Here is a 14,566-nt window from a genome sequence, read left to right on the forward strand (position 1 = left end):
CAAAAATAACTATTCATTTTCATCCACAAACTTCGTTGAAACGTTTTCCGGTGGATGTGAAAATGACGACAAACTAACGAAACAACAAAAATTTGATGAGAAAATGTCACTGTATTGCAATACGGCAAATTATTTTTGTTTTGCCAGTATACCAACATATAAACATTTTAAAAGACCTCAGAGGCGCTAACGATTATTACAATACGAATGGTCGAGTAATTTTGTAGTTTGCGTTACTAACAAGCTTTACATTTTCCGAAATGGAATATAGTTCGTTTATATTGAGCGGATCTCGTGGAATTTTCCATTGTTCAACAGGATTTCTATTTTGTTCTCTTGCCTCTGAAATTTGCGAATGATAAATTTAATTTTTGATAGTTATTGCATGTTCACTGCACACGTTTGGTTAATATAATAATATTTGCTTAAAATTACTCAAATTTTAATTTGAAATTTGTTTGAAATTTTGGTGTTTGAATTTATTAACTCTAAAAATTTAAGAATATGCGACTATTGAGAAAAAAACTCTTACAGCGTTTATTGGTCTGCTGGCTGTCGTAGTATTCTAGAGAAACAGAAGGTTCTTCCTGGTTTGTAACACTTTGCAACAGTTATTCCTACGCACACAGGTACGTTATTGTCCGGTCCGGTAATGATACTGATCAGTATCTAACTCTCTGTGAACTGGAGGTGTATGGTCGGTAATTAATTGAAAAGCAGTGTCAAATAAATAATTCGACGGTTAGCTTTAGCTTTCAGTTAAACTATTTTAGATCAACAGAATGTCATCTGTTTTTATTTTTTGATGCTAAATACATTGCAGCTCCTATTTGTTTTTATTTTTGTAACATAATATAACATAATAAAAAAAACTCTGTTTGACTGAAAGTTTTTATGTTTTTGTTCTGTTGATATTAACAAATATGTTGTGGAAGTTTCAAATTAAAACAATTAAAATATTTAATGTTACCCGTTATTAAATAATATTTTAACAATGTATTGACACCTTATACCGAAATGCAGTAAGTTAGAGAGACTACAACATATACGTTTCATTTCATATGAACAACTTCGAGTAACAAAATGTCCGCATTGAAATTTGTGCCATCATTAAGTTTAATGGTGGAATCAGTTTTGTTTTTATATTTATTAATTATAAAAATAATTTCTAATTACTGACTTTTTTATATTTTGTTGTAAAAAAAACATGGTAGTTTTATAAATGTTATGGGCATATTTAGAAATAAAATAATTGTTTCAATTTAACTTTGATAATTTGATCTGTCAATAAAACACAATCCTTGAAAAGCCCAGTATATATAATTTTTGTTAATATTTATATAAACATATCATTTGCTAAACTATATTCTACTAGTTATATTCAAAGCATTTTATCACGCATAACACACATCATGAGAAACATGTTTGTTCATGACAAGAAATTTATAATGCATGCGTTGTTTTATATTTGCTCCATCAGTCTTCATGTAAAGAACAATAGCTCTGGTAAGCGGGCATGGCAAATTTCGACTTAGTAATTGAGTTTGCATTGGGTTTTTTTCTTTATGTAACTGTTCATATGTTGACATCCACTTTTCATTCATGTGCTCTGTGCAACATGCTATTTATTAGTGTAATTTAAAAAAATATTTAAATATAATTTTGTTGGTTGGTTAGTTAGTTAAAAAATTGATAAAAAAATTAGATTTCACCAAAAATTGTAAAAAAAAAACTTCTAAGTTATAACATGGCAGCAAGCAAAAGAGCAGCGTTGAGGACGAGATTCCTCATCCTGGTGATTTTCTTACAGCAAGTTGCACGAATCGATCTCTCAATCTGGCAGCCCGGACAGTGGAACAAAGAGTTCTACGTTTGCTCCCAAGATTATGTAACCAGTGTAACAGCAGTTCCCGGGAAGAGTTTGCTAGAATGCGCTCTTATGTGCGCCACTTACCTATCTCCATGTTTATCTTTCAATTTTATCGTCGGAAAAAATAGTTGTCAGATCTTTCCGTACCAGTCAAGACACTTCACTGTTGAGAGGCAAGCCATTAAGAATTGCTCGTATTATTTCCAAGTCAGTTTTTAACTTTTTTCTATTAAATTTTCACTTTTTATGATGGTTGCTTAAAACTTTTTAATACAAATTTAAATTAAAATTTAAACAGAACAGCGATAATTTTCTTGAAAGTTAGTTTTTGCGTTTATTAAAAAATGATTTTTGTAAATTCCTGTTTCGTTTGAATGCACATGTTTCAATTTTTACGCTTTTATAGTTCTAGATATGTAAAATATTATGTTTCCCATCCCAAAAATTGAAATAAACATTTGAAAATTTTATCAAGATCAATGCAATAACAACATTATAATCAGTTCCAATAGCCAACATCGCCCTCCGCAAACCTGCCTCTTCTCCTCCAGTCTATCAAAACACCAGTTGGTCCTATGCAACAACTGCAGTGGATGGCAATCGGAGCAGTCAGTATCTAATCGTTGGGTGCTTCCATTCTGATACGGGTCCTCCAAACTGGATGGCTGTCGATCTCGTGACCTTGTATGCCGTTTATTACGTCATGCTGGTCAGTCGAGATGTTGAAGGTTGGATTGCTTGCAAGTTCAGAATTCGAACAATTTTTATTTTTTTCTGTCTCTTTACAACACAAATAATAGTAAGATTATATACCAATATATATATATATATACTAGTATTGGCAAAACATTTATATCAAGTTTTGTTGAGAAACTAATCAAAGAGAAATGACATGAGCCTGACACCATCTGCATGCATGCAAACAGATTTAAGTATTTCATGTTTGAGTCAAAATTTTTCGGAAATATTATTTTTAAAACAATCATAACAGTCAAAAATAAAATAAAATAAATTTTTAGCCTCATAAAGACAGCTCTTGAAAACGGTTCATGTGGGTTACAAACACTTAACGTTTTAGCTTGTTAGCAAATTGAAGTTATTTAATAATAAATTATAGGCTCCAGACTATCCAGATACATAGTGGGACTGAACAGGAGTTTGAGATCAGTCGTGAAGAGATGGGACTACGACCTCTGTGGACAGTATCCCAGAGCTTCGGATATTTCAACCTGGTACATAACATTGTGCAACAGTTATCCGTATGCACACAGGTACGTTATTGTGCAGTCTGCTGATGATACAGAGCATTACCTAACTGTTTGCGAGTTGGAGGTGTACGGTCTGTAAGTAGCATGCGTTTATATCATTTCATATTTTCTCATACTTTCCATTTTTAATCTACACTAGCAATGAAAACTATTTCATAAAATTAGCCATTATTTATACAGAATACCAATTAGTTTATTTACTACTAAAATAAATGAATGTTTTAATAAACTTTATCATTTAGATTTATAATGAATAACTGTTTTTCATATATTATACGTACATATTTTTAATATCTTAGGTGTAGAAATAAACTTTTAAAATTATTTCTTATATTTTTTTATCAGGTAATTTTATAATTTTTTGAAGTTTATTTTGGATAAATATTACCAGTTTTTTTATTTTGTGTGTGCATGTACGATTGATGATGAATGATGATGACCATTATGATTAGGATGGTGACCATTAAGATTAGGATGGTGACCATTAAGATTAGGATGGTGACCATTAAGATTAGGATGGTGACCATTAAGATTAGGATGTTGACCATTAAGATTGGGATGGTGACCATTAAGATTAGGATGCTAATTATTAAGATTAAGATGGTGACCATTAAGATTTGGATGATGACCATTAAAATTGGGATGATGACCATTAAGATTGGGATGGTGACCATTAAGACTAGGATGGTGACCATTAAGATTAGGATGGTGACCATTAAGACTAGGATGATGACCATTAAGATTAGACATTGTGCGTTGGCATCATCTGTCATGCTTTGTTTAACGGTTTTAGCGTCATTATTATTATTATCATCCTTCTTCTCATTTTCATCCTCATCATCATCCAATTAGGAACACAAAAACGAAATGATTAATGAACAGTTGAAAGCTTTTTTGAATTTATCCATTCGTGCAAAACTACCATTAGTTAACGATATTTTACCTTATTCAACAGAAATGCTATTTTATTGTATACATATCTCTTATCGTTTAAACTAAAATGTTTGAAGAAGTCATTCAGTATTTGACAAATGCAACAATGATCAATATATCAACCGTCCTCTTTATCATTGCTTTTATATACATATGTCTTTATGAGTATATGTATATGTAATTATCTTTGAAAATATCAACAAATAAATGTCTGTTTTTGTTTCTATATACGTTTCTATGGGTGTATAGATCTCTAATTATCTTTTTAAAAAATTTAAAATAAATACGTATTTTTTTTAATATTTTATATACTACATATTTTTCAGAAATATATAAAAAGTGTTTTTTAAGTTTTTAAAATATAATGCACCAAACTGAAGCCCTCACACACACACAACATACACACTCTAAACTCACACACTCTAAACTCACACACATACACCCCACACTCAAAACGCACGCACACACACAAACACACTCAAAACGCACACACAAACACACACGCACACATGTAGGTAGAGTTTTTGCATATCTACCAATCGTTTAAAACGCTTCTTCATCATTTTGTACCCGCTCGGGCAAAGACATTGTGCGCTTGCATCATTTTTCATGCTTTGTTTAACGTTTTTCAAAATTGTCATGATCATATATATTGTTGCATGGTTTTTATCATGCCTTCTACATGGAAAGTTTAACATTAGTAGCATTATCATCAAAAGAATTAATTGTCAGATGGAGTGTTTTGTAATTAAAAACCCAATGAAACAATCAACAGTGACGATGATGACAATGATGATGAGGAGGAGGAGGAGGAGGACGACGACGACGATGATGAAAATAACGACGATGATTAGGATGAGGAGATGGTGGTGGTGATGAGAATATTCGAATTAACCATAAAAATCAGTCATGTTGTTATTGTTTTTGATATCTGTCACTATTGAGTATGTAATCCATGATATAAGCACTGCCATAAATATTGTCAAGCATATAAAAATACATCCACACATGACATACTTCTTCTTGTCTACCCTCCCCCCTGTTCTAAGACCTAGCGAAATCAATTTAAGTTTCTTCATATTATAAATATATTTTCTATAGTTAAATTAATCAGCTACAAAACAATTGCAGTACCATTTTTCAACACTTAAAACGAGTTCTCGAGAATGTAAGTTTAAAACTAAGTCTCAAAATTTGCAAACATTTGAGATTGCAAGCAGCAGAGATTGAAGAAGAATTCAGCAATGAATTAATCTATTAATTAAATAATAATTTTATTCATTTTTCTTTTTAATCATTACTTTGTTTTATCTTCCACACTTTTCGTGTTTAAACATTTTTCTCCGTTATTTATTTTTCGTTATCATTTTTTATTGCATGCTGTAACGGTTTCTGCCTTTGTCAGATTCTGATTTTTTAAAGAATAGTAATAAAGAAATGAGCACCAGAGGGAGCACAAACTGACTTGGCACAAAATGTCAATCATAACAAGCGTTGGAAGAAATTTGTTTTTGATATATTTATAAAATATTCAGAAAACAGCCAAGAAAGATTAAATTTGTGAATGGAAGTACGCGAGGAAAATGATCACATGCTTAAGTGGAATAAGTTAAAATAAGAAAAAAATGAAATAAACATAAAAAGATATATTTAGAAGAACATAGAAAACCTAAGTTTATAAATTTATTACAATTTTAAATGAATAGGAAAGGTTAAAATGAGAAGAAAAGTGGAAGAAGTGAAAAAGACAAAAAAAGATAACAATACAAAGTTTTAAAAAATTATTAAAAACCAGCCAGAGATGTCAAAATAGAGCAAATTGTAGAATCTTGAAATTTGTCGCAGGTGTAGTGTGGACTAGATGCTTTCTTATTGGGACCAAATATAAGTGATGAATTGGCTATAAAATTAGTTATAGAAGAATTTAAAATCACCGTAAAAGTTTTCAAATAATGCGCCTTCGTGTATAACCTCAAAATTTTACTTCAACTTACAAAAAAAAGTATCATTCTATAAACAGTATTTGTACTTCTGTGCTAATCGCATTCACTAGCTTTAAGCGCTTTTCAGGCAAACAATTTACGCTAGTTTTGATGGAAAATTTATGGAAAGAGTGAAGAAAAGTTTTTAGATTTTAAAAAGCAAAATAATTTCAAAAATATTTCACCACCACAAACCTTGTATTTTTGCTACTACAAAACTGATCAAAAAACAATGCCAAAGAATCCGCAGACCACATAGAGACAAAATATTGAAATCACGTGACAACACTTACTGCGCCAATTTCTTCTCGTCTGGTTGTCGATACCAGCGTTGTTAAATCGATTGAGTATTGAATTTGGCGCGATATTTGGATTTCCAACTTCGACGTTAATATTGACTGCATTACCTCCATTACCATTGTTTCCAACATTACCATTGTTGTTGTTGTCATCATTTTCATTGATGGGTTGGTAGTCAAAACTGTATTTATTAATTTCGAAATTGTTGGAAAACTTTTGTGTGTTATCGTCGGCGTCAATTTTGTTGTTGATGTCTTTGTTGTTGTAGTTATAGTTGTTGTTGTTGCTGTTGTTGTTATCGTTGTTGTTATCGTTGTTGTTATCGTTGTTGTTATCGTTGTTGTGGTTGTTATCGTTGTTGTTGTTGTTATCAATGTTGTTGTTGTTGTTGTTGTTGATGTTTTCGTTGTAACGTAACGTTTTTGTTGTAACGTTAACATCTGTGAAGTGGTAAGTAAATTTACTACGTTGACGGTAGCGATGATGATGACGACGACGATGATGACGCTGACAATGATACTGATGATCAGATGACGACAAGGATAATGGTAATGAAAATTGTAATAATTTACTATAACAAAAAATTCCAACATTTAACTTACATGCAACTAATCTAGGTAGAATTTTCATCTTTACTGAACTTAAAAAGTACAGCCCTTTAAGTCAATTTTAGGTGCTGCTGATGTGTTTTAGTGTCGGCTTAGTTATGTTTTTGTTTGTATTATTGTTTAGTGTTGTTGAAAACTTTTTTGGTTGAGGATGTCTATGTTGTTGTTGATTTTTTGTCGTGTTGAAGATAGTGATAATTTACAATTAGCATTAAAAATTCATTACAAAATTCTCAAAAGGTTTTAATTTTCAAAGTATAAAAAGTAATGAATTAAGTTTTTAAAGGCAAATTTTTACAATGCAATTAACTATTTCAATTTATAAAAATAACTTTTAAATCAATTTTTTGCATTCGTCAGTTTAAAGACAAAAAACAACTTCTGGAATTCAAGAATATGCCAAGTTTTATAACAAATTTTAAAGCTTATTAATAGGACATAATGATAGACCCCAAACCAATTTTTGGTGAATAAATAGCATTTCATTGTGTTAGTGTATTATTGTTATTCGTGTATTGTTGCAGCTTTCTTTATATTTGAATATTTGTATAATTTTCAAAATGGATGTTATTTGTGTACGTGTGTGTGTGTGTGTGTGTGTGTGTGTGTGTGTGTGTGTGTGTGTGTGTGTGTGTGTGTGTGTACGTCTTTGAATTAATACAAATATTCATTTCTCGTGTTACTACATTTTATTTGTAAATCATAGCTAAAATGTAGTGTTAATGCGTTTTTTCCAACGAACTAAGCGTTCATATACATTAATTTTTGATATGTTTTCACGCACGTGTGTGTTGCGAGTGCAAGAAAGTATAAAAGAAAGGGACAAAAACTTACGCTGCCTACCTATTCAACTACATTAATGTTGTATGTTTTCTATCTATCCTACCTACAATTAAAATTACCTAACAAACCTTAATGTAACGTGTGAAATAATAAACAAATTGACTAAAATTAGATAACAAAATTTATCTAAAATTTAACAAAATAATATTGTGTTGATTGTCGTGTTTGATTGTTGTTGTTATTGTGTTGAACAAAAATAGACAAAACAAAACATTACAATACAAATAAATTAGAACGTAAGAAAGAAAAAACGGAGTCCCTAACTTACCTATGTTCACTAAATTAATTTACCTACATATGTTCCACTACCTCAACTCACGAATTAAACCTACCTATTTGTGCGATTACGAAGGAAAATGTAAGGTAAAGATGATAAAACACCAAGCAAATAAGACAACGAATGTATTGTATGTATTTACGTATGTATGTATTTATGTATTTACGTATGTATGTATTTACGTATGTATGTATTTATGTATGTATGTTACATATGTATGTTTGTGTTTGTGTGTGTGTGAACCAACTCTATATAACCGCACAATAAAACTCTATATAACCGCACAATAAAACTCTATATAACCACGCAAAAAAACTTTATATAACCACACAAAAAAACTCTATAAAACTCTATATATCCACGTTAAATGAATCTGTATAATGGACGTAAAAAATGAGATCAGACGCCCCCGACCATGTGCCGAGGGACATCTGATCTGACTTCAACGTTTTTTAGGCTTCTATTTATACTATTTTCACTCATAAATTCTCAACATTTCAATCATTCGTATCAATGATAAGCTCATGTGATGTATACAAAACACTATTATACACATGCTTAACGACAATATACTAAGTATGCTATACTGTTCAAATGCCGAAAAAATTTCCCGCTATTATTTGTAAATGTAGCAATAACGTGTGACGTGTGAGTTGATATGTGTTTACAAGCATTGTGATAGTGTCTTCTTGATACCTCTGAAAATTAATCACGAAGCTAGCAATGGTAGCGATAGCTGAAGTGGCAGTTTTAGTCATCTTTTTAGCAATATTATTTAATATTTTACAATCCTTCATTTGAATTCCCTGAATACTGATTATATTCCACACTAAAAATTTTCAAATGTGCAAATGTTCTCGCATTAAATGAACATATAACCGTAACTTAAAACCTATAACATTGTCGTTGTTGGTATGTTATGTTTGTGTTCAGATGCCCAAATATATGTATGTACTGTGTCTCTACTCTACTTTCTTGATTCCTTGTTTGTTTGTCTAAGTATTCACTTTAAACAAACAAGGAATCAACATAATAGGGCAGAGGCACAGTATATATATATATATATATATATATATATATATATATATATATATATATATATATATATATATTATTTTGATTAAGACTGCCAGAAATGCAATTATTGATGAAAATCACAGCATGTTCTAACACTAACCAAAATTTTGGTTTTGAACTCAAGAAACTTGAGAATGACTTACGATCGAACGTTAGAAAAATCGAAAAGTTAAATTGGAAGTTAAACAGGAAGGAACGCCAAACATGCTGTGATTTTCATCAATAATTTTTGTATATATATATATATATATATATATATATATATCAATAAATTATGTATATATGTATGTATATATATATATATATATATGTATGTATGTATATATGTGTGTGTGTGTTTTGTATATATATATATATATATATATATATATATACAATTTCAATTCAATTCATACGATTAATATATACGTATATAATATATATATATATATATATATATGTGTGTATGTATGTATGCTTATATATATAATATGAAATAGTTGAAATTTTTTGAAAAATAAAAATTTTTAACATTATTGCTTACATACATACATAAACAAATAAAAATTAAAAGATTCAACAATGTAATCAGAAAAGATGATATAAGATACAGTATGATATAATTAGCGTTATCAAGCTACTGTTATGACGATATGATATGATAAAAAGTTTAAAGTTTTATTCAAATTGCTTGTTAATTTATTATCTGCTGTTCATCGTACATTGCAGTAAATAACGAACGCCATCTTTGTTTTTATTTGTTAAGCTTTTTATTATTCTTTTATTGTTATGGTTTTTGGTTGTTTATATTCTGAAGTATTGAATATTTTATGCCCTATGTTTTGATGCTTTGAACAACAAGTTGAAAAATGTTCAACTTTTTGAACAATTTAAAACTAATTAAGCAATTGTGTTTAAAATATTAAATTTTATTTTAATTTAATTTAATTTGATAAACAAAAAAGTTGAAAATCATGTTTTAGAAATATCTTACAGAAATAAATAGATTTCATAACAATTTTTTTTATAAAAACAAATTTATTTTTTTAAATTATCAAATTTTGTCAACATTTTCCCCCGTAAATTTTCACTCATTCGCACTTTCTTCCACCATCATGGTCACATCGAAGCCCCCATCGGGTAAAACCCCATCAGTTCCCGTTAAATTCGTCAGTGCCGGGCTGGCCGCCTGTGTCGCCGAGATGATCACCATACCCCTGGACACGGCAAAAGTTCGTCTGCAGGTTTGCTCTAAAACAATTTTTTCAAATTAAGGTAGTTTCATTATTTTTGGCATTAATTCAAGATTAAAATTATAACAATGAGGTGGATTAACTTGCTTGAAGAACTATCATTAAAGTTGGTTTTACGAAAGTTTTTGATTTTATTTGCTTAGATTTGAGGTTGGAAGTGGATCTAAATATCGATATTTCACAAGATCACAGCGTTAAAAAAGTTTATGCATAATGGAAGAAGGTAGGAAGAGAAAATTATTTTTAAACTGTTTATTCGACATCTTGTTAAACATTTTTTTAAATGCGACCATATGATAGATCTATCTGTCTATTCATCACGCTTAGCAACAGCTGATCAAATAAACATCAGATTCTATTTAAACTTTTGGTGGATCTCATTAAAATACAATGACAGACCTGTTGATAATCATTTGACTGGTTGTCTTTGATGATGGTGATGACGGTGATGATGACGATAGTGATGATGATGGTGATGACGACGATGACGATGATGATGGTGATGACGATTAATTATTTTGTGTTTCCTGTCATAGCTCTAAATACTATTTTATAACAGGTTTTTAGTTTTGCTATTGTTAAGTAGTAGTAGTAGTAGTAGTAGTAGTAGTAGTTGTTGTTGTTGTTGTTGTTGTAGCAGCAGCAGTATTATTAGCAACAGTAGTAGTGGCCGCAGCAGAAGTAGTGGCAGCAGCAACAACAGCAGTTGTAGCAATGATTTGGGTAGCATTATTATTATTATTATTGATATTATTATTATTTACTGTAAACACGATGATTGAAACGAAAGTTAGGCTGGTTGCGAATAGGACTGTACGTACATACAGTTAAACTATCGGACTTTGAGCGAGGGTTGTGTTTTACCGCACAGACTTAATTATTATTTATTGCCAATTTTCAGTTTTGGTTTTTTTATTTAATTTTTCAAGATTTTTTTCAATTTGTAGAAATAAAAAGAACAAATTCAATGCAGTTAAACGTTATTATTAATGATATCAATGGTTACAAAATGTTACAAAAGTGGCTACAAAAGTTGTTGTTGATGATGATAATGATGATGAAGATGATGATGATGATGAAGATGATGATGATGATGATAATGGCCGAGAATGACGAAGATGACGACGATAATGATGACGATAACGATGATAATATTGATTATGTAACTGATAAAAACAATTTTTTATCACTGTTGTCTACATGTTCGTTTTACAATCTTGGCATATCATCATTTAGTCATTCTTAGTTTTTACACTCACTCACACGCGCGCTCGCGCGTGCAAGTTTTTTCACAAACGAACGTATATTCGATCATGTTATTTAGGCACACTTGAAATATTTCAAATCATGTGACTGGATGAATTTTGACAATCAAAAAACACTATTGTTGATTTATATGCAATTATCTGAAAATTATCTTTCAGACTGATAGGCTCTTAAGATATTTGAGGTGAAATCATACAAAGGCTTCCACTTAAACGTTGGAGTGTTTTTTTGCTGCTAGCACGTTCACTCAACGGATTAAAAGTACACTGAAACACAAGTAGGAGTACACTCAGCAAGTACAAACATCAAAGTTTATTCAGCGTAAACGTACAGTGACAAGCAGATCAAAAATGGAATACGCCTTTGCAATTCAACCAATAAATAATTAATTAAACAAGAAACCAGACATAGTGTATGTATGTAAATTGGTTCGTCCAACTGTATATGCGTACAACGTAAAAAAAATAAAAGAACCACAAAATAACAAAAAACTCTTGTTTAAAGTAGTATTAAACCACACATTAAAAATCAGATTCAAGGAGAAAAAGCTGCCCTGGCGGCCGTTCCGGTATCGACGTCAGCAGGTGTGGCGGCCTCACCAGCATCCACCCTGAAGTATCAGGGCGTGTTCCGAACGATGTTCATCATAAGTCGGGAAGAAGGAGTGAGAGCTCTTTACAATGGAATGGTGGCAGGTCTTCAGAGGCAGTTGTGCTTTGCATCGGTCAGGATCGGATTGTACGACTCCGTCAAAAATTTCTACATTGACACATTTAAAGGTTGACTGTTGTTGAATGTCAATAGTGCGGTTGAACTGTTGTTGTGGGATTTTCATAAACAACGTGACTATGTTATCTTTCATTATTTTATAACCAATTTTGTATGCTGAAACCATTCGACTGTTAGGTTGGGGTTACAGTGGTAGCTCAACGAATGTGGAGCTTCGAATTTGTGCCGGAGTAACAACGGGGGCCACTGCTGTAGCCTTCGCACAGCCGACAGATGTCGTCAAAGTACGAATGCAGGCGCAGAGGTTGGGGGCGATCCGATATTCTGGATGCATCGATGCCTACAGAACAATTGCAAGAACGGAAGGAGTCAAAGGATTGTGGAAAGGTTTGTATGAAATGGAACTAGATTGTCGCACATTAATTAAGAAAATTAAATTGTTAGCGTAAAATCAAATTTTAATACATCTTTAATCTGCGTTTCAATAACTTTTTTGTTGGTATATCGATTTTAAAAAATAAAAATAATTAAAAAGTTTATATAATTATATACATAAATAAACAAATATTTAGGAGTACTACCGAATATAACAAGGAACGCCATAGTGAACGCAGCAGAACTCGTCTCATACGACCTAATAAAAGAAGCCATCTTGAAAAGGAACTGGATGTCGGACAACATGCCCTGCCATTTCGTCTCAGCTTTTGGGGCTGGATTCTGCACAACGGTCATCGCTAGTCCAGTGGATGTGGTCAAAACGAGGTGGTGGCAAAATTTGATTTAAACCATTTAATTTGAAGAATTTTTCATTTGATATAATAATTGATATAATAATTTTTTCTTTTAAATACCTGAACGGAATAAAAGGATTTAGACAAATAATTCAAGGTACATGAACTCAGCGAAAGGTGTATACAGGGGAGCGTTCCATTGTGCGGCTGTTATGTGGAAGGAAGGGGGGCCACTGGCTTATTATAAAGGGTCTGTTTCTCTCTATAGTTTATATGTGAATTGTTATATATGAATATGTTATATTTTGACACTTTTAAATTTATTTTCAATTATTTCTATTCCAAAAATAAAAACGATTATTGATCTATTATACAGTTTAAATGATTTTGAAAGATTCAAAAGAATAATATATAAAAATTGATGAAAATTACTCACTCTAAAAAGATTCATGCCCTCCTTCTTGCGACTGAGCACGTGGAACATCGCCATGTTTGTCACATTCGAGCAGTTCAAACGGTTTTTCTCGAAGATGGTAGATTGACGCTGATGGCGCTCCTAAAGTCATATATTTAGTTTTGAAAAATCAACGAAATTAGGCAATGCAGTTTTATATTAATGTACATTAATGCAATGTTTTTGGAAATATTTTAAAAATATTATTTAACAAATATACATACATAATTTCTTTCAATCATACACTCGTTATTCCTTAAATACCTATTCAAAACTTGTTTTGCACCAATGGTATGGTAATGTGGTTGGTTGCAAGTTTATAAGTTTTTGAAACTAGTACGTTTAGCAGAATCAACTTTTCCAATTAAACATCATCAGCGTTAGGTTAAAATAAAGAGTTTTTCAGTCGAATTGTGGTATGAGAATAAAACACGGTACAGGATTATTGAAAATGGAAGCCCTAACCAACACCGATATACCCATTTTTTAAAGTATTGCCAATGCCGATAGTTTCCTATTATAGCGTGGTTCATGTAAGCATAGCTAATATTCTAATATTGGAGCTTTTAAAATATAACCCGTGTCTATTTATAAAAAATACAATACTTAACTGAAAACACCTGTAAGAACAATCTTCGTGAATTAAACTTGTTAGTAATAGGTTTTGATTTATTGAGGAACACTCAAATGGATTAAAAACATCATCAAAGTCCTAAATTTTTATAGTGTAATTGCGGGGTAGGTTCGATGCCTACTACATATATATATATATATATATATATATTTATATATATAGTGTATATAGTTATATTTTATATATATGCCTACATATAACCATATATTTCGATTACAGTGTGTTTATCTACATAAATGTTGAATAAATAATAAAATCATATATATATATATATATATATATATATATATATATATATATATATATATATATATATATTTATATATATAAAGATTAAGGGATAAGATATATGAAATACGTTT

General features: G+C 30.8%; 2 protein-coding genes across 2 annotated transcripts; one reads left to right on the plus strand and one right to left on the minus strand.

The window, feature by feature from the left end:
• Window positions 1–5,855: 5,855 nt before the first annotated feature.
• On the minus strand, window positions 5,856–6,983 carry HELRODRAFT_159561 (hypothetical protein; the record flags this gene model as incomplete). The annotated part of the gene is made up of 3 exons (XM_009011438.1): window positions 5,856–5,971; window positions 6,347–6,793; window positions 6,956–6,983. 3 exons carry the CDS (start codon window positions 6,981–6,983, stop codon window positions 5,856–5,858), a joined length of 591 nt encoding a protein of 196 aa, XP_009009686.1.
• A 3,269-nt stretch (window positions 6,984–10,252) lies between these two features.
• HELRODRAFT_62433 (hypothetical protein) lies at window positions 10,253–13,658 on the plus strand (the record flags this gene model as incomplete). The annotated part of the gene is made up of 6 exons (XM_009011439.1): window positions 10,253–10,381; window positions 12,189–12,435; window positions 12,563–12,772; window positions 12,958–13,150; window positions 13,274–13,366; window positions 13,562–13,658. The coding sequence occupies 6 exons, from the start codon at window positions 10,253–10,255 to the stop codon at window positions 13,656–13,658; spliced, it is 969 nt and encodes a 322-aa protein (XP_009009687.1).
• Window positions 13,659–14,566: the final 908 nt, after the last annotated feature.

The sequence above is a fragment of the Helobdella robusta genome (assembly GCF_000326865.2).
Source record: "Helobdella robusta unplaced genomic scaffold HELROscaffold_1, whole genome shotgun sequence".
Classification (NCBI taxonomy): domain Eukaryota; kingdom Metazoa; phylum Annelida; class Clitellata; order Rhynchobdellida; family Glossiphoniidae; genus Helobdella; species Helobdella robusta.